We start from the raw sequence: 24,074 nt of genomic DNA, 5'->3' as shown, positions 1-24,074 counted from the left end.
GGGCAGCCGGGACAGGCGGGGCAACCGGGACAGCCGGAGCAGCGGGAGCATCGCTCCTGGGAGGGAAGGCCGAGAGGGCAGGGCCTGCTCAGCCTCGACACGAGGTGACCAAAGGGACCTCGCCAGTGCCCATCAGTGTCCACGGTGGGGGCCAAGCTGGAGGAGGTTCCTCTCGGTGGTGCCCAGCAACTGCACAAGGGAACGCGGGCAGGGACTGATGCACACAAAGCTCCACCTGAGCACGTGGAAAAACTTCTTTCCTGTGCAGGTGATGGTGTGCAGGAACAGAGACTGGGCAGGATGTGAGTGTCCTGAATGGAGATACTCAGATACTCTAGCATGGTCTGGAGCAGCCCTGTGCTGTGTGCTCCGCTGTGCCCCTCCTGCAGCAGGGACAGCACCAGGTGCCCCATGAGCGTGGGTGGCAGCAGCAGTCCCCAGGCTGTCCCTGTGCTCTGCTGTGCCCCTCCTGCAGCAGGGACAGCACCAGGTGCCCCCATGAGTGTGGGTGGCAGCAGCAGTCCCCAGGCTGTCCCTGTGCTCTGCTGTGCCCCTCCTGCAGCAGGGCCAGCACCAGGTGCCCCATGACCGTGGGTGGCAGCAGCAGTCCCCAGGCTGTCCCTGTGCTCCGCTGTGCCCCTCCTGCAGCAGGGACAGCACCAGGTGCCCCATGAGTGTGGGTGGCAGCAGCAGTCCCCAGGCTGTCCCTGCGCACGAGGGGCCCGCGTGGCTCGGGGACGCTGCCCTGTCCCCGCCTTGGCACAGGCAGGGGGACAGGGCTGATAACAGGTGCTGAGGGCACGGCCAAGCAGGGCCAGGCACTGCCAGCGCCTCTCCTGCCTGGCTCTGACCTTCAGCTGCTTGCTCTGCTGACAGACAATGGTTTAAAGAACTCCTCCTCCTCCTTCTTTTCACATTTTGTGTTTTATTTGAAGTCTGCGCTGTTACAGGGTTACTGAAATTCAAATGGAAGAAATAACACGAGTTTAGATGCTAATGCTGCTGGATCTGGTGAGCTGTGCAGGCTGATCCTGCTGGAGGTGCCCCAGGATCTGCACAAAGTGGGATCCGTTGCTCCCAAATACAGATCATTCCCACCAAGGCAGTGGTTAGCAGGTGTGAGACTGCAGGAAGCTGCACATCATGGAATGGGTGCCCACTGCAGGCAAGAAATACCCAGAAAATCCAATTTGGGGCTTTGGAGTTAATAAAATTATTGGGGGAACAGAGCATATTCTCACATCCACTGGACTAAATCTGGGAAATCTGTGCATGGACAGTTTTATTTATACCTCTGTAGACATAAATGCATAGCTATATATGTGTCCTTCACACAAAGAATCCTCCCTCAGTAATTATTCCATGGAGCAGCTCAAGAGAAGGGTTTGGTGTTGGTTAATCCTCTCAGTGCTAAATCCCAAGTGCTGCAGGAGTGAGGGGGAGTGCTTGGCTTGCTGAGGGGCTGGTCCCAAATCACTGATAATAACCACATACAGAACTTACCAAACCAGAGATTACATCAGGCTCTGAGTTCATCCTGGCTGCTGCTCCCAGAGCTCCAGGCCTGCTAAAACCTGCACCTGCACTCTGCCTGCCCAGCCCAGCACATCCAGCCAGCTCCAAACGCTGTCCAAACACTGCTGGGGAGGGATTGCCTCACTCTCTGAAATCTGCAGCAACTCCTCCAGTCAAGGGCACACAGAGACACGAACACGTGGAAAAGAGAGAGTTAAAGACATTAGCCTTAAAAACCCAGCGTGGATTTGGAAGGAAATAAAATTAAAAAATTGTTATTTTTTGGGCTATGAAGATGGTGGGGGGTCTGGAGGAAAAGGCATGTGAGGAGAGGCTGAGGGCACTGCAATGATCAGCTGGGGGACAGTGAGGCTGATCCTTGTGGGGCCCTTCCAACTCAGGAGATCCCATGAAATTCAACTGGTGACAGTGGAGGGGTCCCCATGCCTGGATGTGGCCTTTTCCACATAACAATCCAGGTCTTTTCCAACATAACAATCCTGGGATTCAAGTCTGGGCAGGAATAATCTGTGTTTCAATTGTTTCACAGGGTTCACACACACACTTTGCAATGGGTTTCTTTTAAATGTTTGAATCATAACCGTGTTCTGCTTTGCAGGAGGGGTGGTAAATGCACCTGACACCCTTTCCCTGTCCTGCTCCAAAACTGGCCACAGTTATTGACTCTCATCCATGATTCCAAGCACGTGCACTGGGAACTCATGCCACGCTGCTCTCTCAAAAAAAGGAAGTTCAGCCTGAGTTACCAAACTCCAAAACACACGGGGGAAATGTTTTTACCTCTGGTGACGCCAAGTGCTGGTCCCACCTCTCCTGACCACGCTCTGGTGACAGCCCCAGAGCAAACACAGCAGATCAGCCCGGGTGAGGGTCGGTGACACTGCCAGCCTGGCACCAAGGAACAGAGAGAAAGGTCAGATCACCCTTTAAAGCCAAACACCAGCCCTCCACTGGCTCTTGTTTTTAACACAAACATCTGAATTTAAATAATATCAATGCTTACGAGAAAGTGTTCTGGATTCTCTGGAGCCGCGGCCAATTGAAACGTCAGCGTTTATTTGGGATTGAACAGAAATATTTCATCCTTCCATGCTGGGACACACACACGTGTGGTTAGCGAGCAGTCCAAAGGCCGAAGCTCTGCAGGAAAAGGTGATTTCCATCGCCACCGTGTGTCCGAGGCAGAAAACGCCACAAAAACTCCTCCCAACAGCGCCGAGAAATCCCTCCGAGAGCAGGGAGAGAGAGGCCTGACAATGCTCCCCCTGATTTCTGTGTGTGTGGCCTCTGGGTTTGAACCACAAAAGTGTTGTGTTTCACCTGGGGCTCGGCCTGCACTCCTGCACTGGGCTGCAGGGGAGCACAAATTATCAGCAAATAATTCCAAATAGCAAATGAAAGTGACCTCACTCACTAAATCCTCCGGGTAGCAGCGTGTGAGCACTGAATTCATCCCAGAGTATCCAGCTGGATCTTCCTGGAGTGCAGCTGGAGGGACAAAGAGGTTGGGAGTTGAGCTGAGACCATTTGGATAAACCCCTAAGACTCCACAGATTTTTAATATTCCTTATGAATATTTTTTTCATTCCCATGCCAGAGGCATAACAGGAAGACCCTCAGCACTGAAACATCTGCAGGCTTCAGGACAGCATTTTTATCTTGCAGATGCATCACCTTTCCTGGGAACAGCAGGAACCAGATCCCCACATGCTGATTGCTTCCCTTAACCACACAGAGTCCTGACTCCCAGATGCAGGAAAAACCTGTTAGCAGAAGCAATAAATATTTCATTGACATTCCGCACTTTGCCTCTCCCAAATTCTGAATTTTTTCCTATAATTTTTCACACGCAAAAGGAAAAGGAAATAGTTGCCAGCGTTTTTAGTCTTGTTGGTAAATAGTTCAGAGAAGGAGCACAGAGAGACAGGGAGGAATGGCTCAGACTGCCAGAGGGCAGGGTTAGATGGAATATTGGGAAGGAGCTCTGCCCTGTGAGGGTGGGCAGGCCTTGGCACAGGCTCCACATCCCTGGCAGTGTCCCAGGCCAGGCTGGACGGGTTTGGAGCACCTGGGCCAGTGGAAGGTGTCCGTGCCATGGCAGGGTGGCACTGGGTGATCCTGAAGGTTCATCCACCCAAAGTGCCCCGGGACTCTCTGTTCTAATTCCCTACAGGGCCAGCTCCTCCCGCCCCTGCTTCACAAGGCCATTCACAGTGCCACGGGAGCCCTTTCCCATAAAATCCACCCCTTCCCACCTCTAGAGCTGCCGGGATGGAGGCCGAACGCCGTCAGGACCGGGGGAGCTGCTCCGGTGACCGTGGGAGAAGCGCGGGGCTCTCCCGGGCAGGCAGAGGGTCCCGGGGCTGTTCCCCGCGGGACACGAGTCTGGCACGGCCTGTGTGCCTCGGTGTGATCCCGGTCCCTCCCCAGCCCGGGTCCCGCTGTCCCGGTCCCTGCCCTGCCCCGCTCCCGCTGTCCCGGTCCCGCTGTGCCGGTCCCGCTGTTCCGGCCGGGCCCGGCGCCCTCAGGCCCCGTGAGGGGCGGGGCGGGGCGGGGCTTGCGGCGCGCGCCGTGTTCCGCCAGGGGGCGCGCGCATCCGCCCCGGCGCGTGCGCACGGCCGGGCACGCGCGCGGGCCCGACCCGCCGCCCCGAGCGAGGTGAGAGGCGGCCCCGGCGGCCCCGGCTCCCCCCGCCGCCCCCGGCGGGCCGCACCGGCTCCGGGCAGGGCCGGAGGGGAGCGCGGAGAGCGCGGTTCGGGCGGCGGCGGGCGCGGGGAGCGCGGCGGCGGGAGCGCGCGCGCCTCTCACGGAGCCTCGCGGGCCGCGGCGGGGCCGGAGGGGGCGGGGCCGCCGAGGGGGCGGGGCCTGGCGAGGGCGCCGCCTGGCGGTGATGGGGAGAGGGGCAGGAGGGGATTGGGGTATGGGGTTATGGGGATATGGGAATCGGATTGGCGATGTGGGGATATGGGATTGGGAATATGGGAAATGGGGATATGGGATTGGGAATATGGAGGTATGGGGATATGGCAATCGGATTGGCGATATGGGGATATGGGGATATGGGAAATGGGGATATGGGATTGGGAATATGGGAATGGGGATATGGGGGTATGGGGATATGGGAATATGGGGATGGGGATATGGGGATATGGGGATATGGGGATGGAGATGGGAATATGGGAATGGGAATGGGATTGGGAATAGGGATGGGAATATATGGGGGATTGGGAATTGGGATATGGGGAGTGCGATATGGAGGAGTGGGGATTGAGAACGGGAACTGGAATGTGGGGAGTGGAATATGGGGAGCAGGAATTGGGATATGGGATATGGGAATTGGGATGTGGGGGAGTGGGATATGGGGAGTAGGAATTGGGATTCCTACACAACCAATAGGGGCAGTCGGATATGGGAAGTGCTTCTGGGAGATGCAGAGCGCTTCCTTGCACAACTCTCCCTGAATACCGTAACTCTCTCCTTCCTTCATGACATTCCCCTGAACCCTCCCTTTGGGGCTGCAATCCCCATCACCCAGCATCTCCGTGCTGGATTTCTCCCCACAGCCAGAGAGGGGGCTCTGATCCGTGTGGAATGGGGTCTGAAGGCTGCTGAAGCCCTTCTGCCTGCTGCTCAGGACACCCTGGGAGGATCACACCACGAGGGATCCCAAAATTCCCTTTGGGATCCGCAGTTTGGGACAGGCTCACACTGTGGGTGCTTGGGCCAGCCAGGTTCACCCCAAGGAGCACAGCCAGCAGCAGGGCAGGGATGGAGCGCCTGGCCTCCTTCAGCAGTAAGTGCCACCACAGAAATCTGCTCAGGAAAAACCTGATGGTACAGGCATTCCTTGGAGCAGTGGGATTTTGGAGTCACCATCCCCGAAAGTGCTCAAAAATGTGTAAGCGTGGCACTTTGGGGACGTGCTTTAGTGCTCGCACAAATGATGCAGTGTGAGTTTTGTCTGATTTTTCTCTACTTATAATTGACCTGGTTCAAATCCATTTCCTTGGGAGAAGTCAGGATCATGGAATCCCAGACTGGTTTGGGTTGGAAGAAACCTTAAAGCCCATCCAATTACACCCTCTGCCATGGGCAGGGACACCTGCCACTGTCCCTGCTGCTCCAAGCTCCATCCAGCCTGGCCTGGGGCAGTGTCAGCTGTGCCAGGGGCAGCCACAGCTGTGCCAGGGCCTGCCCGCCCTCCCAGGGAAGAATTTCCTCCCAATTCTCCCATCTAACCCTGCTCTCTCTGAGTTTGAAGCCATTATAACCTGACAGCCCCATTAATTTTGTTGCGCAGTTGAGTTAATTCAAAATCCATAGAATCATCCTGAGCTGGGATGAACCCTCAGCTGCAGGGGCCGGGCCCAGGGGACTGAGGGGCTGTGCTTGCTGGTGTGACAGTGCCTGTGTGACAGGAGATTCCCTCTCCTTCCCCAGGTGACCCTTTTGACAAGCCCCCGTGCCGGGGCTGCTCCTCGTACCTGACGGAGCCCTACGTGAAGTGTGCTGAGTGTGGGCCCCCTCCCTTCCTGCTGTGCCTGCAGGTGAGTGCCAGCAGCTGCCACTGCCCTGACAGGGCCACCAGGGCCACCACGGGCTGCCACTGCCACCCCTGCCCCCTCCAGGGACAGAGCAGTGACAAAGGGGAGCACTGAGACATGCGCAGAGAATGGGAGCTAAGAAAGGGACCAGTGGAAATCCTTTCAGGGCACAAGTAACACAAGTTGTGGTCTTTTGTTCCGCAGTGTTTCACCCGAGGATTTGAGTACAAGAAGCACCAAAGTGATCACACCTATGAGATAATGGTAAATATTCCTTTTGGATAGCACTGCTCAGTCTGGGCTCTCACAGCTCCCCTTGCTTACTCACGTTGCACTGAAAGAAGATGCAATTCTTTGATTCGGAGGTTTTAAACTATTAAAAAAAGAAAAATATCCACCTGGAACAGAGTGGAGTAGTGGAGTCATTTCCAGCTGCATCTTTTTGTTGTGCCTGTGTAGCACAATGCACCTCACAGTCCCTTAACCAGGCACACTGGCTTCTCTTTCTCCAGGCTGTTTCTTCCTCCTCCAAATTAATAATTCCTAAAGTCTCCAGTAATTTTTCTGTGTTTCATGGTACAACATGGTGCAATTACAGCTGGGAGACACAGCATGTTCCAGGATTTGCCGTGGTTGATGCCCTGAGTAATCCAATAATTATTCAATCAGGTTTTGTGGCAGTTTAAAGCTACCAGAATTATCTCTATCTGTGGTTCAGAACTTCTTTGCCCTTTCTGGAACACAGGATCACAGTTTGTTCTCTTTTCTTCCCCAGACATCTGACTTCCCTGTGCTGGACCCCAACTGGACAGCCCAGGAGGAGATGTCTCTCCTGGAAGCTGTGATGGACTGTGGATTTGGGAACTGGTGAGAGTTCTGTGCCTCAGCCAATTTCAGTCACTGATGGGCAGCTTTTCCCTTCTTTTCCCTGGATCTCTCTCTGTAATTCATCAGTGCACATTGACTGATCAATGATTTATTGTGGGTGAGGCACTAATTCAGCAGCTGAAGGCAGGCTGGGGTATCAGATCCTGTTTATATGAGCTATCTGTCTCCTCCTTTATTAAAAATAGTTGTGCTTAAAGTGCAGAACCCCAGAACGCACAGAAGCAGAGCTGAGAGTTCTGAGGTGCACGTTGCTGTCAGAAATGGGATTGACAACTGGTCACAGAGTTTGCCATTACCTGCAGCCAGTAAAACGTGTAAAAAGCTCTCCAATAACATCAGTAAAATGTCAAGCCTGTTAAAGATGAGGCACATTCCATCAGCCAGAGGTTTTCCCATATGAAATCACTGAATTTCATTGTTCATGGGCTCCCCAAAATGTTCCCTGGCACCAACATGTGAGTGTTGGTGCTGCGAGTGTGAGTCCAGGCACCATCACAGGCCAGCTCTCTGCACACAACCAATCTCTCGTCCAAAATCACCTTTTCCCACTGGAGAAATTTTTAAAAAAACAACATTTCTGTGTTGCTCACACCAAGCCTCCCCCTCTCCCCACCCCAGGCAGGACGTGGCCAACCAGATGTGCACCAAGTCCAAGGAGGAGTGTGAGAAGCACTACATGAAACACTTCATCAACAACCCCCTGTTTGCCTCCACGCTGCTGAAGCTGAGGCAGGCAGAGGAGGCTCAGCACCACGAGACAGCCATTCCCTTCCACTGTGAGTACCCCAGGCTGTGTGCCCTCATTCCCAGGGGATAACCTGGGCTGGGAGCTGCTCTGGGGGGTTTCAGCAGCTGGGTTCCCTTCACACTGCATGGATTCCTGGCTGCCAGCTCCATGGGCAAGGCAGGAAACAGGCTCTGGCACAAACGTCAGGGTTTCAAAAGCAGAAGTTCCTCCACAACACAGAAATCCTCCACAACACAGAAACCACCCCAACAGAGGTTTTGGATGTTTTATCCCACCCCAAATCTCCTTTGTGTAGCACAATCATCAGGGTCTCACAAGCAGAAGATTCTCCACAACACAGAAACCACCCCAGCAGAGGTTTTGGGTGTTTTATCCCACCCCAAAGCTCCTCCAGGCGTGTCCCTCAGGGCAGATCCCAGTGTGGTTCTCACCCTGCCCAGCAAAGGGAGCTGAGCAGGGGTTTCTGCCTTGCAGGATTCCCCCTGCTCCCGTGCACATTTCTGTGCACACACCCTGTCCCAGGCCTGCCTGCTGATTCAATTTGCCAGAAAATCACTCCTTTCAGCTATGCTGATTTCACACCTCTCCCTTGAAAGCTGCCTGTTAAAAAAGTCTGCAGCAAGTTCACAAATTCTCAGTTTTCCTTGCATTTCACATCTTTAGCATTCCCCCGGTCTGGCAGCTGCTCATGGCAGAGCTCCCCAGCCCCCCTGGGCCAGGCACTTTACATTTCCCACTGAAGTGGTTGGAGCTGAGCAGTGGGAACTGGGCAGTTTTGGTTGTGTCCCTGGCTGTTATTGATATTTTTATGTGCCCTGTGCCTCAGCCTGCTTTATCAGTGCCCTGGGACACACAAAGCTGCTGCCTGAGTGCTCTGTGAGCCCCAGGCTGGTATTGTCTGTGAAACACCGAGCTCCTCAGCTGGGAAGGGCTGTAAAAACTGGGAGTTCTCTGCCTCTCATTGCAGCCCTGCCAATGGCCCCCAGAAGGAGGCAGATTTAACACTCCTGGTGTTATTAACTAAAGGAGCCTGCACGCTGAGCCCCAGGGGTGTGCAGGGCTTTACAGGGGGATGCTGAGCTCCAAAATGCAAAGTTTACGTTTTATTACCTGTTTATTACCTTGAATTTGTGTCTGACTCTTGAGAATACTACGGAGATCTCAGATTGCTGCATTTTTCTCTGGATGAACTCTTTCTTTTCTGACTAGAACACCGAATAAAAGCCCAATCAGAGTATTTTTCTTCAGCTAATTATTCCCACTTTTCCTGGAAAATAAACACCTATTTACAGATCCTTAAAAGAAGATTCCCAAGCCCCACTCAACAGCTGGAAACCTTTTGTTTTTGGCAGCTGCTGATGATCCCCCACGGCCCACCTTTGACTCCTTGCTCTCCAGGGACATGGCTGGCTACATGCCAGCCAGAGCTGACTTTGTTGAGGTAAGAAACACTCTCCTCCCATTTAATTTTACATTTATTTTATCCTCCTGTAAGGAGCTGCTCTCTGATCCTCCCTCCCGAGGTGAGATGTTGGTAATTAAAGTCCTGTGTTAATGAGGCCTTTGGTGCCCGAGGTGGCGCTGGTGGCCTGCAGAGGCAGGGCAGGAGCACAGGCTGCAGGCCCTGCTGCTGCCGCCAGATGTCCGGCTGTCCATCTGTCCAGCTGTCCATCCAGGTGGCTCTGCTGGGCACTGGGATTGGCTGCTGGGCCTAAGGACCAGCTCCAGCACTGTCCCTGCCTGAGGGGAGCACACTCCCTGCTCCACACATCACTGGGAGATCAGCTTTGGGCATGGAACAGGCCCCATTCCTGCTCCTGTCCATGCAGGAACCAGTTCAGCCCCACAGGGCCTCGGGTTTGGGTCTCTGAGCAGGATCAACACCCCAAAATCCCAGCCAGGGCTCTCAGGCACATGGGGGTGTCCTGAGCCAGGCCAGGAGTTGGGCTTGGGGATGTTTGTGAGTCCCTTCCAGCTCAGGGCATCCTGATTTCCATCCCATGAGCTGGCTAATTCCTGTGTCCTGTCACAACATCCTGCTCCAGCCGCAGCCATGGGGGAGCATTTACACATTTCCCCCAGGCAAAGCTGCCCTGGGCTGTTTGTTTGGATGGAGCCTCGTGCCTTATGTGTGAGTGACCATCTCTGTCCCATCCTGTGCCCCATGTCTGAGTGAACATCTCTGTCCCCACTCCTCCAGCCTGTTCTGAAACCTGGGGCAATGCTTTATGCTCATTAGTGACCCTGTGTTAATCACCTCTGCACAGGAGTTCGACAACTATGCTGAGTGGGATTTGAGAGATATTGATTTTGTGGAAGATGATTCAGACATTTTGCATGGTAAGTGCCATATTTTTGTACCCAGGCTGAAACTCTTTGAGATGCCTGTGCAGCTTTTCATTCCTTTCTGCACACACTTTAAAAGGGAGCATACACATTTAATGTATGGGGTTTCATGTTTGGGTTTTTAATGCATTAAATCTATCAGGTGGGTGTTAATGCAGGCAGCAGGGAGGTGTGCAGTGTATGTGAAACACATTAAAAGTGTTGGACTCAAAGCTCTGTGATTTCTCATATGTTGAGCATGCCCTGAGTTAGAGTAGCATCAGCTGTGTGTGACAACTTCCTTTTTATTGTGGAGATGATTTGATGAGCCCAGTTCCTGCTCTGAGTTTCTGCCTTAATCACATGCAGTAACAGGAATTACTGAAGTGACATTTTAATCCACAGAGAGGAGAAGATCCTGCATTTCCCCACGTTTGTGAGTACACCCAGGCTTTAGGAGCCCTGTGTTTGTGCCTCAGAACTCTGCCATCTGTGTCAGGCAGTTCTGAGCTAAAGCCTCTGCATCCCTTGGAGACAGACAAATCCCTGTTACGTACAGACAGGCTTGGCAAAGTGAAAAAAGCCAGTTTGGAGTGGAGCAGTGCACGCAGGAGCTTTGGGAATGCAAACTGCCCTGGCTCAGGGCAGCTCCTGGGTCCTGTGTCAGCCTCTCCCTTTCAGCTTCTATTGAGGGGAAACTGGCTGGAGGCCATGGCAGGGACTCCTCCTGCCAGCTCTCTGTGTTTCATCCTGTGCTGGGTGCTGGTGAGCTGAAAAAGCAGAATAATCTCCTATTTCTGCCCATTAATGACAGATTCACCTTCAGCCAAGGGGGCTGTGCAGCACTGCCCTCCTGGCAGCCCCCATCGTGCAGGAGCTGGATCTGCCTGTGCTGCTGCACATCCTGCACCAGGCACTGCCACAATCCAATTAGGAGCTCGCAATTCAATTACCTGTTGTGTGAAAAAGTACTTCCCCCCTCCTGTGCAATATTTTCACTGGGTAATTTCATTGGGTGTGCTCTGCTCCGTCCCTCGGCTGCCTGCAGAGTTTGGGAAGGGCTGGCAGGGGTTTGCAGTGTGCAGAGAGCCTGGCAGAGCCTGGCCAGCTGCACCTGGGGCCTCTGAGCCCAGTAACTCTGGCATTGCCTCCCCAGATGTGCCCCTGTGGGAGTGAAATGGCCAGAATGAGCCCCAGGGCCCAGCCAGCTTCTTTCCTTCCCTTGGGGAGAGCAGGAATGCTTTTCTGAGGAATGTGGAGTGAGATCTTTCACCCCTGGTATTTAATACAGCAAAAGGCAGGAGCCTCATGCTCGCTGTGCTGCAGGTTTGGAGCTGCCCACTTTGCTTGGCAGAATTTTGCAGCTCAGGGGCAGGAAATGCTCAACATGGGGCTCTTGAGAGCCAGGGGTGGTTTAGGAGCTTTGTGCTTGGGAATAGGCTGTGGGACAGCCTGGGTGAGAGTGAAAATGGGACAAAAATGGGATTGAACCCATTTCATAACCCATAGAAACCCAAACAAGGCCTCACAGCCTCAGGCTCAGGTGGGGAGGAAAATCCTCAGTTTGTTTTCCTGTTAAACCTCACTGGGTTCAAGATTAACTTTTGAAAATGACTTTTATATTGCATTTTCTGCAAGTCAGGCTGGGCCCTGGGACACCCCAGTGCAATTCCTGCGCTCTCTCTTTCCTGCTCTTGGTGCACCAGAGCTCGGTGCTGCACATCCCACAGGAATATTTGTGCTTCCACTGCAGAGGAATTCTCCCTTCTTCCCCTTCTCCCACACTGCTTTCTGTAATATTTTGTAAAAATTAGTTTTTAAAAAGTTCTGGATCTGAGCTGCTTGATGTATTTTCTGATGTATATCTTTTATATGATATTTATATTTAAAGCTTTATCTCATGTATTTTATCTGTCAGATTTCCCTGTGTCACTCTAAACAAGTTCTTGGTATTCCCACAAGAAAATGCTACTTATTGCAAGGTGGGAAGGCTCCCAGGCAGCTTTTATGAGGATCACAGAACCTGTATCTGCTGCCTCCCCACCTCACAGGAGGTCACAGACATCATTCTGCCACTTCTTGGCAAAAATTTGTATGAAATCTCTGATATTTCAGTTAAATTCTGGAATTGTTCCCTTTTGTTCAGTGCTGGCAGTACAGTGAGGGCATGCAAATTCATATTGCAGTTACACAAAAACATAATGGACAGATCAAAAGCACCAACCAGTTACAAGCCTAATTCAGCCCACAGTGCTTGAATATTTCATGAACTACAAGTTTTCATCAGGCTGAATTAGAACGTTGGTAATTTATCTTTTTTCCCAGCTTTCCCCCCCCCCCCCCCTTCTCATGTAAATGATTTTTTCACTTCTAACACTGCAAAGTAATTGCTGAAACCACAGATTTAGAAGTGAGTGGAAACGGGCTGCAAGTGGCAGGGGAATGTGAAGTTGAGCTGCAGCTCCATGTCCTGCCTGGCAGAGTTTGCTGTGCTGTGCAAGCCCTGCCGTGCCCCAAAAGCAGATTTAACTCTCTGCCATGGTCCTGCTGTGCTCCAGTGCCTGAATTTGGGCTGCAGCCCCCCAGCTCGTCCCCAACCCATCCCACACTGGTTGTCACTGGGATTATTTGCATTCTTCCCCTTGTCTGTGCCTCTCCTGCCAAGGCAGGTTCTCTCCATGGAGCCAAGCTCTCACCCAGGGGTGTTCCACAAACTTCCCTGCACACCCAGTGAGGCTGGACAGGAATGAAAAACAAAGGAACTGTTTTGGGCACACTCTGCAGAAACCAAAATATTTGGGGGTTTTGTGGGTTTTTTTGAATGGAGGAAGAAACCTTGAATTGCTGCCTATCAGTGGAACCTTCAGAGCCTTATCAGAGCCTTATCAGAGGCCAGAGTGGGCGCTGAGCACGGGGCCAGCCCGGGTTGTCTCCCAGCAGCACAAACAGAGCCCTGCAGGTCATTGCCATTCCCCCAGCATCTCCTGTCTCATTTCCATGCTCTGAGGGGCACTGGAGCACTCAGAGCCATTCATGCATTCCACCCTTGGCAATGTCCTGCCTGAGTCTGGATCTTAAAAACAAAAGCCCCTCCAAAAGGGCTTGTAAGGCAGAAATGCTCGTTTCTCTGCGAGCAGAAACTCCATTTTTTCCTTTCATTTGTTCCTCCCTCTCCCCAGCTGATCATCATTGCTTTAGAATATTGTGCACCCAGGTGAAAGCATCAAAACTCCATGGTTAGAGGTGCATAATTGCTTGTGATATTTATAGAGGTTCTCCAGTGCAGTTTCTGCATGTACTTATTAAGTTCTGCCCACACAAACCCCAGAAAATAACAAGTTGGCTGAGCTTGCAGAGGGTTTCAAAACTACAAAAATATTTTCTGTAAATTGGCTCCAATTCCAGCCCTTCCTAATGGATTTCATTCATGTTTAACTTGCTGCATTCCCAATTTCTCATCCCCACATTTTAGCACGAAGGAGAATTTGCTGTCTCTGCTTGTTCTTAAATTAGGAAACTTAAATCCCTCGCTGTGAAAATACACAATGATGCTGGAAAATGCAAGAAATTTGGAAAAACAAGGAGGAATGTTGCAGCACCCCTCCTAGCTCATACAGAATCCTTTACTCCTGGATTAATGTCAGAGCAATTTGGGACAAACTGAAGGGTTTTTTGTTGGATCAAGCTCCTGAATCCCCACAGCCTCTGGGCTTTGTCCCTGTCTGTATGAAATTTGATTACCCAGAGGGATGCAGGGATGCATTTCCCACAGGCTGGGGCTTCCTGCTGTTTACACCTACATACATATTTCAGATAGACACAGAACCACACTTCTTAATTGCATTATTAATTATTAATCCCAGAGTACAATCAATAAACTGCCACTATCAGTTTTGCTCTTTTTGTGTAACTGCAGAGAGAAAGAAATCCTGGGTTCTGCCCCCCTTGGGCCACCCCAGTTCCCCTTTTTCCAAAATCTGCTTGTTGTGTCCCAGCCTCCAAACCACTGCCAAGCCTTGAACCTCTTCCTTCTGAGAGGAAATGATTAAAGTTAATTTAAAAAAAATTAAAAATCAGTCTCCTCTACACTCATTTAATGACCTAGAATTTGTGTGTTATCCAACAGAGCAAGGGAAGGGAAGGTGATAGGTGTTTCTTTATCTTGTCTTTCAAGAATTTACCCAAAAAAAAGTTTATTAAGCTAATGGCTGCAGGAGAAAGGAGCTGCAGGCTGTGTGAGTGGCTCAGGCAGGTTTGGATTTGGGAAGGATGTGGTTCCTAATGAGCATGGCTTTTTCCTGGGCTTCCTCACATTGTCCTGAGCCGTGCTTTGTTCTCCTGGCAGACAGGTAAGTTTGGAAGTTAACAAGCTGGAACCTTGCAGATGTCTTTAACAACTGCAGCAAAGGCTGCTGTGAGCCCTCACAGTGAGAGCTGTGTCTGCTTTTTGGGGTTCCCTGTTCTGGGCAAACACCTGTGCCCAGGGATGACACCTCAGCAGAGGGAATATTGGCTATTGCATGTACAAAGGAACAAATATTTGCAGATAGCAGAACAGCCCAAGAAGGAGGAGAGGGGAGTTCCCAGAGCTGCCCAGGTTCATGTTGACATGAGTGTGTTTACAGGGATGGATTTGGCAGGAGGGAGCAAAGGAAACCTTCCCCAGGTAGCCAGGGCTGCGCTGAGCTGATGCCCCTGTGAAACTGCCTCAGGATTTTTAAACCATTTCTGCCTAATGTGAACATAAAGGCTTGGAATCCAGCCTCCTGCAGCGATTGCTGATGAATTCTTTAATCTGTGTGTTTTGCAGCTCTGAAGATTGCAGTTGTAGATATCTATCATTCCAGGTTAAAGGAGAGACAGAGACGGAAAAAGTGAGTTTTGAAGCAGTCACTGTGTGTTCCCTGCCCTGTGCAATGCTGATGGATTACACACCATGAATTTCCTGCTGCAGAAAAATCCTGCCAGACTGTGACTGATTGCTGGACCCCCACTTTTCCCCCAGAAATATTTGCATCATTATTTTTAAATCCTAGTGGCCCCCGAGTTAGTTTTCCACACTGAAGATAACTCAATTGCTGACGTGGGCTTGAATAATTTATTCAACTCATTTGACAGTGCTCTGGAATGACTCAATCTATTAATTAAATTAAGTTTTATTATAACTTTGAAGTACTTTGTTCAATATTTAAAATTATATCTTGCTGGATTAGTCCATAGTGGAAGGATTAGTGATTTGAAGTGAGGCTGCTCCAGTCCTTCTCATAAAACTCCACAGTTCTGCTGAGTGACAGCAAGGATTGACCTGGTTCTTCGTCATTCATAAATAAAAAGCATTTATGTGGTGTAATTTCCATGATGATCCATCTTGGCATGCTGAAGGAAAGTGCTGCAGGGCTCTCCATAACTCTTGTGGTTACACCAGTGTCAGGTTTTGTGAAGTTCCAGCAGCAGGATGGGACAGAAATGTGGAAAATGCCCCAAAATCACTGATCCCACTGTCAGAAAGGTGACTCTGCACGGGACAGGAAGGTTCTGTGCCCAGCAGAGGAAATGTCATGGATTTTACAGGGCAGGCTCTGGGCTGCCAGTGCCAGCCCAGCTCTGTGGTATTTTATTTTCCACAGTGGAGTCACCACAGAGCAATGAGCACGCGGCACTGCTCACCCCAGCACAAAGGGATTTGTCGGGCACCTCTGTCCCTCTGCTCCTCCCCTGATCCCAGCAGGAGCAGCTCAAGCCCAGAGTTACCTCCATCACCTCCTCAAAACCCAGGCTGCCATGGAAAAATGCCTTTCTCCTGTGCCAGTGGTGGCATTCACAGCCAGCTCTGCCCTGTGCTTTAGCAGAGGGAAGTTTGTCTCTCTCTGAGGCTGGGAATGATGTTCATGAGACATTCATTACCTCTGATTTTGGAAAGACAAGTTATGAGATGCTGTGGATGTGAAATGTGTGCCTAAAGAAGCAATTTCCAACCTTTAAAGTGATTGCAGCTCCCTTTGTGCTCAGTGCTAATGCACACCACTGCCCAGAATTTACCCTGATTAAAGACACACTGCATCATGTTTCCATTCCAGCCAGCCCAGGGCTTATGGAAATTTCATTCATGTTTAGTTTCAGACTCCTCTGATGGTCTAAATCAAAGTTTCTTCTGAAGCCTTTGTGTTTGTGAGGCAATGCAGGAGTAATGGCCTTTATTAATATCATTTTCTTTCATTTCCAGAATTATAAGAGATCATGGCCTGATCAACCTCAGAAAATTTCAGAGTGAGTATCAGGTGTAACTGCGTGACTTCAAAGTGGCAAAGCTTCACACATTCACCACTTCCAGGTCACCAGTGTGGTTTGTTCATACTGGAACATATTCAGATGTTCTAAATTCCAGCAGATTTCCTGCCCCAGCTGTTTCCAGCTGTCTGGTCCTAACTACTCCCAGCCCAGTGTTTTATTCTTGCCTCAAAATTGCTCTTGAGAAGCATTTGGGCTCTGCTGAGTGGGGAAAGGGGCAAGGTGAAACCCGGGCCTTTCAAGTGCACCTCACTCTTGTGAGAAATGACTGAGCAACATTTAAATATCACCCTTTGTCCTTAAGGACTTTAAGGGCTGTAACTTCTGTTGCTTTTAACTCAGCCGTTTGTATCTATGGCACCAAAAAGGCCCAAATGAGGATTTTTGGGCAGTGCTGGGGCTGGGGCTCCCAGCAGCCCCCCAGAGGTGCTGTCCCCTGGCAGCAGGGGTGGTGACACGTGGCCCTTTGTCCCTGCAGTCCTGGAAAGGCGTTACCCCAAGGAGGTGCAGGAGCTCTACGAGACCATGAGGAGGTTTGCGCGCATCCTGGGGCCCCTGGAGCACGACAAGTTCATCGAGAGCCACGCACGTGAGTCAGGGGGCTGCAGCCTGTGCTGGGGCAGGAGGTGCTCTTCCTCCTCCTCCTCCTCCTCCTCCTCCTCCCCATCTAACCACCTCAGGAAAGCAAATGCATCTGTGGTTTGATGTGTACAGTGAGCAGCCAGTGGGGTTTTTCCACTAAACTGTGTCCCAGCTCTTTGTTTGAGTTTGCAGCTGACTGAACATTCTGGTCATGTGGGAGAGGTAATATTTTTTTATCTGAAGAGCTCTGTTTATTTACTGGGACTCTGTATCAGGGGAAGAATAAAATCCCTATATTATGTCTGTGTGGAGAGATTGGGAGCTGGCAGCAGAGTGAATTCTTTGAAAGACACACGTTAAAGTACTTAATGTCACATAATTACATAGTGCAGTGGTCATTATGTCCTTACCTTAGGGGAGAGGCATTGTTCCATCCCTGAATCATCCCATAGCCTGCATTTAGGCAGATTCCAGTCCCAGTCACCACATCCTGCTTCATGCTGTGACTTAAACTGGGACAGTTGTTGCTCATTAGAAAGAACAAAGCATTTACCAAGTTGTGCCCGTGTTTTCAGGACAGCCAGTGTGAAATACCAAAAGCATGATCCTGCAAAGTCATGGGTCCTGCAAGTTTTGTTGTTGTAGTGGCTGCAGATCCTCAGGTGAACCTGGCAGTGAGGTACAGGCACTACCCAGGTCTCCTGAGCAGCAGCAGGAAATAAATTCACAAAGAAACTTGTTCCCTGTAAAGCTGAGCAGTGCTGGAACACAGCTGATGAAAGCAACAGACAGGAAATATCTCTGAGCAAAAGAAACATTTCATAATTTCATCTTCCTGACTGCAGGAAAAAAAATTGTCTGCAAGGAAAAATTTTGGAAGGTCCAGCCTGGAAAATCATAGTTCCAAGAGAATATTTGATGTATAAGGAGCCTGGCTGGAGCAGTTCCTCAAAGCTATTGAAATGCCTTCTAGAAATCCCACAGTATTGTTATTGCCTTGTCTAGGGTATGGCAAAGGGACTATCAAAGCATGAAGAGAAAATGCCTTTTCAGAGCACAGAAATTCTAGAAACCAGCTGCAATCTGTGACCAAGGAGCACGGGGACACAGAGATATTGAGATCCTGTGGAGGGAGGGTAACCCTGGCTGTGGTTTGTGTGCTCAGAGCTGAGCCGGGCAGGCAGATAACAAAGAGCCACATTCCCAGTCCACCCCACTGACCCACTTTTGCTTTTTTGGTTTTCCCTCCTGCCACCTCGTGGGGTCCCACAGTGGAATTTGAGCTGCGCAGGGAAATAAAGAGACTGCAGGAATACAGAGCAGCAGGAATCACCAATTTCTGCAGTAAGTACCTGATGCATTATTCAGCCCATTCCCATCCATCAAGGAAGGGAAGGATGATTTTACAACATCCAGGATGTGTTGAATAAAAAGGCACTTAGCTCAGAGAGGCTCTGGGGCTGAGCAAGGCTTCAGCAATGATGCACAGTCCAGCTGGGCTGGTTTAGAGTGATCTGAGCCTTCAGTGTGGAAATCAGTGTCTAACACAGCTCTGCTCTGGGCAGCACTTTGCAAAAGCTTCATTTAAAATATTTGTGTCATGGCACAGTGGTCTCAGGGCTTTATCTTGGGACACTTTCACTGCCTGTCGACACCTGTGGTATCTGGAGAGAGGCCCAAGACCTCCACATAACAAAATACCCTGCTTTATCCTGGAATTGGATCATGGGAGCTCTTTTTGTTTGGTTTTGGCCTGAAATTAGCAGGGGGAAGGGTGCAGGGTGGGATCTGATCCCTTTTGGTGCCAAGTGGTCACCACGAGGGGGAACAGCAGAGGCTGGGCGGGGGGCAGAAACCTTCCCAAAATCACCTGAATAGGGACAAGCCTTGTGTTTTGGGGGTGGCAGGGTCCTGACCTTCCCAAAATCCCTTGAGGCAGGGGCAAGCCAGCGTGGAGAGTTTTTGGATGAGGCAGGTGGTGAGGGCAGGCTGTGTGTGTGCCACAGGTGCCCGGACCTACGAGCACCTGAAGAAGAGCCGGGACGAGGAGCGGCTGAAGCGCACGATGCTCTCGGAGGTGCTGCAGTACATCCAGGACAGCAGCGCCTGCCAGCAGTGGCTCAGCCGCCAGGCAGACATGTAAGCACTGCCACAGGGTGCCCAGGGAGCCTGGCACTGCCCCATCCTGCTGCCAGGGGCTTGGGGGGCAGCTTGTTCCACTGGGAGATGTCCCTGCCCTGGGAGCGATGAGCTTCGGGGTCCCTCCCAACCCAAACTGCTCCTGCCAGCAGTGGCTCAGCCACCAGGCAGACATGTAAGCACTGCCCAGGGAGCCTGGCACTGCCCCATCCAGCTGCCAGGGGCTTGGGGGAAAGCTTGTTCCATTGGGAGATGTCCCTGCCCTGGGAGCGATGAGCTTCAGGGTCCCTTCCACCCCAAACCTTCCTGGGGTTCTTGGTTCACTTTGCATCCAACACATTTTCCTGCCTGATAGTCACAAATCCATTCCCAGTTTATCAAGGTGGGAGCAGCCTGCAGAATTGAGAAGGGCAGAAGGGTGGGTGACAGCAATAGTGCTTGTTGAGTTCAGGCAAAGGAGGGACTCAACCCCTCCGTTTTCTCAAATTTAGATTTCAGGAACTGAGCTGCTGTTCATAAAGTCACAGAGGGAAATGAGCTCTTTATGGATATTAATGAGGGTACAGCTGATGCCTGAAATATTTCAGATGATTTTAGATGTAGCAGCATTATTAATGTGTCATCACCCTGCACGAGCACTTGGATTTAAGGAGCAAACGTAAAGGAAGTGCATCCTGTGTGCAGGAGATGGTTTGGAATTTCCCCACTCAATCTCCACTGCATTTTTAATTGTGTGCCCCTCCACGTTTCTTTGTTGGGTTTTTTAACAGGTTCCACACATATTTGTCAATGTGGGAACACTAAATATTTATAAATCCTGTTGACTCCTAGTCAGGGCCTGGGTTATGCAAGTTGAATTGTATAATTATTACAAGTTGTGGAAGAAGCAATTTCAGGGCCAACACATGCAGTTAGGCTTAAAAAAACTTGAAGGCAATTTGAACATTTCCTTTCTTTGCAGTGATTCTGGCCTGACTCCCACGGTACCAGTTCCTTCAACTACAGGTAAGTGTTAGATGGTGTCTGCCAAAAAACAGTATTATTTCTCTGACAGCCTTTTCTGACTCTTTCTCTTGAGTGCCAAAGTGTCAGTCCTCAGGTCTCATGGTTAAGCACTGCTTAAGTCAACATCATCAATCTGCAAGTCATTCCACTCACATATCCTGCAGGATTTTTTGCTGAATTTCTAGATTTTTCTGACTAGAGGTCAAAACCCATCCTAAAGCTACATTAGCAAGGCAGGAAACAAAAGATTTTTCACAGTCTGTAAGCACAAATCAGGGTTTTTCCACCAAGAGGAGCCCATCTTCTTTCAGTGCCAGTCAGGACAGATTCAGGGGTGAGTCAAGGTCCTCATAAATAAATTCCCATCCCATTTGTTGAGGTCATGGGGTGACTGAGACTGGGATAAAGCTTTACTATGAGGTTGTTAAATGTTGCCGGGCAAAATGGCTTTGGCTCTGTCCCTACACCCAGTTTTTTATGGGGATGCTGTTAAACCACTTGAATGAAACTCTCAGAGGTGGACACTGGGTTTATATGTTCTCCCTCATTTCCTCCTGGTAGATTTGGGTCAGGATGCCAAGCAGTGAGTCAGGGCACTCCAGACTGTCCTGAACCTGTTTGGTGATTGCCAGGATCTGGTGTTTTGGATTAAAAACCAGCTTTGTGTATCTCAGAGTCCGTGAGGGGAGGACAGCGTCTTCCAGCTGAAGGTCTGGGATGAGGGATGAACTTCCCTGTTAGTCAGGGATCCAGTGTCCCATGGAGGGGACTGTGCTGCCTGTGGAGTGTGATAGCTCACCGTGTTTACAAGCAGCATCACATGTGGAACAAAACCCAAACAGAATACCATAGAGCTGCTAATGAAGCAAACATCCTGCCCAGGGATGCTGGGGAAGAGCTGCCACGTGGCTCTAATTAAAGGCTGCATCACTCTGAATATACAAGAGGGCAAATTAACGCTTCACTTCTAGATTCTGAGCTCTTGACTTTGCAGCCTTGATATGTTTTATGTCATGTAGTTTGTGTGTGTGTGTGTGTGGTATTTTCTGGTTTATAAAAGAGTAAAACTGAATTCTGTCATGTCCCTCCTAGCACAGTGGCCCCATGCCATGGGAAGAGGGAGCAGTGCTGAGAAATAACTTCCTTTACACCTCCCACAGACTCACACTGCAGCTTCTCCCCAGTCCCCAGCTCCCTCTGCTCAGCTCCTCACACCCAGCCAGATCCCTTCTGTTCCTGCAGATGCCCAGAGACACAGACACTTCCCAGTGCCAGGGCAGGACCTGGCCAGGGCAGCGTCCTTGGGAAAAACAAATTTATTTTGCACATTTCCCAAGGTCTCATCACTTCGCCAAATTTGGGGAGTTATCCTGGGATAGACACCTATCTCTAACGGTGCTAAATATGCAGCCCACAGCACAGGGTGAGAGACTTTTTTCAATGTGAATAAATAACCCAAACTTTGTCCTGATATCTGCAAGTTGGAAAAAAAAAAACCCAAACAACTATTAAAGAAAAAAGCTGTCTGCAAGCAGGCAGCCCTTGTGAAAGTGAGGCTATGCACGGTAACAGCAAAATAAACAATAACTTATAACTGCTGTTTATATAATAATATAGAAACAATAGTGAAAGTGATAAACACCAGATGAGCTTGTGATAAATATTCCTTCAGAACTGTTCATCCTAACAGACAAAAAAATCAATGCCCAAACAGGGGATTGCAAAACAAATCTGCCTTGCAATACCTGCATGGTATTTAAAGGCATTTGAAGAAAACTGTGCCTCATGAAACTGTCAGTAATGCCAGAGAGAAATTGGCTTAATCACAGCAATAAAAAGTCTCATCATCCTTACAAGGTGCTGGTTTCAGCACACCTGGCACACCCTCCCTGCAGTGGGACAGTCAGCTGGGCTGAGCCATGCCTGATGCCAGTCTGACACAGAGCTTTTGTCCTGCAGTTCCTCCCAAAAACCAACAGCTCACGAGTCTCATGCAACATCCACAGAGCTTCAAATTGCAAAACCAAACCTTTTGTGGCATCAGCAGAGCTTTCTGCTGAGCCCTGACTAACCCTGTCTGTAAACACCTGGCTCCAGCTGGGTTGGAGTGCCTCCCTGGCAGGGCCCGGCCTGCTCTGGTTCTGACAGGGCTTTTCTGCTGGGGCTTTTCTGATGGAGCTTTTCCTCCCCATCCCCAGGCAGAAGGAGTGCCCCACCGCTGAACCTCACCGGCCTGCCGGGCACCGAGAAGCTCAACGAGAAGGAGAAGGAGGTGAGGAGAGGATGGAAGGGTCGTCTCCATCATCTGTGTCTCCACAGCGCGCCTGGGGAGCTGTGAATGTCACCTGTCACAGGGCCTGGCTGCTCTTCCTTTCTCACAGAAATCATTCAGGTTTCCAGTTAATCTCCTGTGCTACACACACAGCACAAAGTGGCTGATTTAGCAAAGAAAGGAGCAGAGCACCAGGGTGATATTTGGTGCTGTTGCCACATCCATCTCCCTGCCTGCTCTCTGAGGCTGGGCTGAGCACAGGGGTTCATTTTTCTTAATGAACACTGGTTGTTTTTCAGCCCAGTGCAGGCCCTTCCTCTAACTCACTGCACAATACTGAAATAAGAGATTATTTTTTCTTCATAGAAGCCCTGAGGTGTCCTTAGGCTGCCCCAGGCAGGTTGCAGTGCCCAGGAAGCACAGCTGTACCTCAGCCTCCCCTCTGTGCGTGTTTCCCTTGGCTGCAGTGGCAGCACTGGGAATCAGCTCCTGGCTTTGGTGGAATTGGCATTTCTGCTCCATTCAGCACGGGAATAATGGTGGCAGGACATCAGTGTGTGTGCGGAATCTGATTTCCTGGTCAGCTGAGACAGAGAGTCTGAGGGCTGAGGAATTCTGCAATTTCCTATCCGTGAGGAATGAGCATGAAGCATTTCCTTATTAAAGGGAGGAGACAGACAGTTTGTGCAGCAGGAGCAATGCCGTGCTCCTGGAAGGCAGCTGGAATTTGGGAGCTGAGCAGGAGCTGTGCAGCCAAACAGCTCAGGGGCTGTGCACAGCCATTCCTCACCAAACTTCCAACCACGGAATGCCTTCCCTGCACAGCCTCCACGCCAGACTTGTGGAGAGGGAGCTGCTTTTGTGGAAGGTATTAGAGCCTGAGTCTGCAGGGGATTAGCAGCCAGATGCCCTCCCTGGCTCCCAGCCAGCCCAGTTGCTGCTTCCAAGTGTGGCATGTGTGCTTCCCGGGCTTGGGAAGGAGCAGCGCCCACACAGGGCACGCTCAGAGCCGTGCTCCTGCCAGCCCAGGCCTTGCTCTCATCCTCCTCCTTTATTTTCCATCAGGAGTGTTTGTGAATGCAGCAGCCAGCACGCTCCTCCCCTCCCTACCTGTGGATGCCAGCAGCATTCCCGTGTGCCTGCCCTGTGCAAGGAAACGCTGCAAGCGTTCTCAGGAAAACATTCCCCGTGCTCCTCCCCCAGCAGGGCTCTGGGAATGGGAGAACACGGCAAGTGTTGGTGTTTATTAACTTCACCTTTTGTCTTGCAGCTCTGTCAGATGGTGAGGCTGGTCCCTGGAGCCTATTTGGAGTATAAAGCTGCTTTAGTGAACGAGTGCAACAAACAGGGAGGCCTGAGACTGGCGCAGGCTCGAGCCCTCATCAAGATTGATGTGAACAAAACCAGGAAAATCTATGACTTCCTGATCAGAGAAGGGTACATCACAAAGGCCTGAGGATGGGCAGCAGTGCTTGGCTGGAGCAGGCAGATGTGGAGAAGCTTTGAAGTCGCTTTGACAGCGCTGAAAGATTTCACCAGTGTTGAATGAAGGACATTTCCTTTTGTTTAAAACCTTTCGGGGCTTTTTTTTTCCTTTTTTTTTTTTTTTTTTTTTTTGTAAAAACAAGTGGGGAGCTTTGTTAAATTGCATGAATGCTGACATTTGTCTGGGTTCCTTTTGACTCTGCTGTTGTCAGGATGGCTCTGCCTCGCAGCGCTGGGGAGGATCATGTGCCACAGAAGCTGA

General features: G+C 50.6%; 2 protein-coding genes across 4 annotated transcripts; one reads left to right on the top strand and one right to left on the bottom strand.

Annotated features, from left to right (window-relative positions):
- Positions 1-631: 631 nt before the first annotated feature.
- Positions 632-5,064, bottom strand: LOC106629650 (uncharacterized). The gene is made up of 4 exons (XM_074557303.1): positions 5,039-5,064; positions 3,792-4,417; positions 2,540-3,024; positions 632-2,424 (listed from the first exon to the last, which is right to left on the bottom strand). The coding sequence occupies exons 1-3, from the start codon at positions 5,062-5,064 to the stop codon at positions 2,591-2,593; spliced, it is 1,086 nt and encodes a 361-aa protein (XP_074413404.1). The 3' UTR covers positions 632-2,424; positions 2,540-2,590.
- On the top strand, positions 4,069-24,074 carry TADA2A (transcriptional adaptor 2A). 3 transcript variants are annotated; one of them, XM_026796406.2, is made up of 16 exons: positions 4,069-4,194; positions 5,100-5,329; positions 5,977-6,083; positions 6,285-6,344; positions 6,856-6,947; positions 7,587-7,744; positions 9,069-9,157; positions 9,984-10,056; positions 14,852-14,915; positions 16,265-16,308; positions 16,808-16,918; positions 18,184-18,255; positions 18,918-19,050; positions 20,012-20,055; positions 22,254-22,327; positions 23,598-24,074. In XM_026796406.2, the coding sequence occupies exons 2-16, from the start codon at positions 5,305-5,307 to the stop codon at positions 23,781-23,783; spliced, it is 1,332 nt and encodes a 443-aa protein (XP_026652207.1). In that variant the 5' UTR covers positions 4,069-4,194; positions 5,100-5,304; the 3' UTR covers positions 23,784-24,074. The 3 variants fall into 3 exon arrangements, with proteins under 3 accessions (XP_026652207.1, XP_074412944.1, XP_074412945.1); XM_074556843.1 differs by having other exon boundaries at positions 4,126-4,194; positions 5,072-5,329; XM_074556844.1 differs by lacking the exon at positions 4,069-4,194 and adding an exon at positions 4,269-4,288.

This window comes from Zonotrichia albicollis, chromosome 22 (genome assembly GCF_047830755.1).
Source record: "Zonotrichia albicollis isolate bZonAlb1 chromosome 22, bZonAlb1.hap1, whole genome shotgun sequence".
Classification (NCBI taxonomy): domain Eukaryota; kingdom Metazoa; phylum Chordata; class Aves; order Passeriformes; family Passerellidae; genus Zonotrichia; species Zonotrichia albicollis.
The sequence above is the reverse complement of the archived record's forward strand: the minus strand, read 5'-3'. Positions and strand labels throughout refer to the sequence as shown.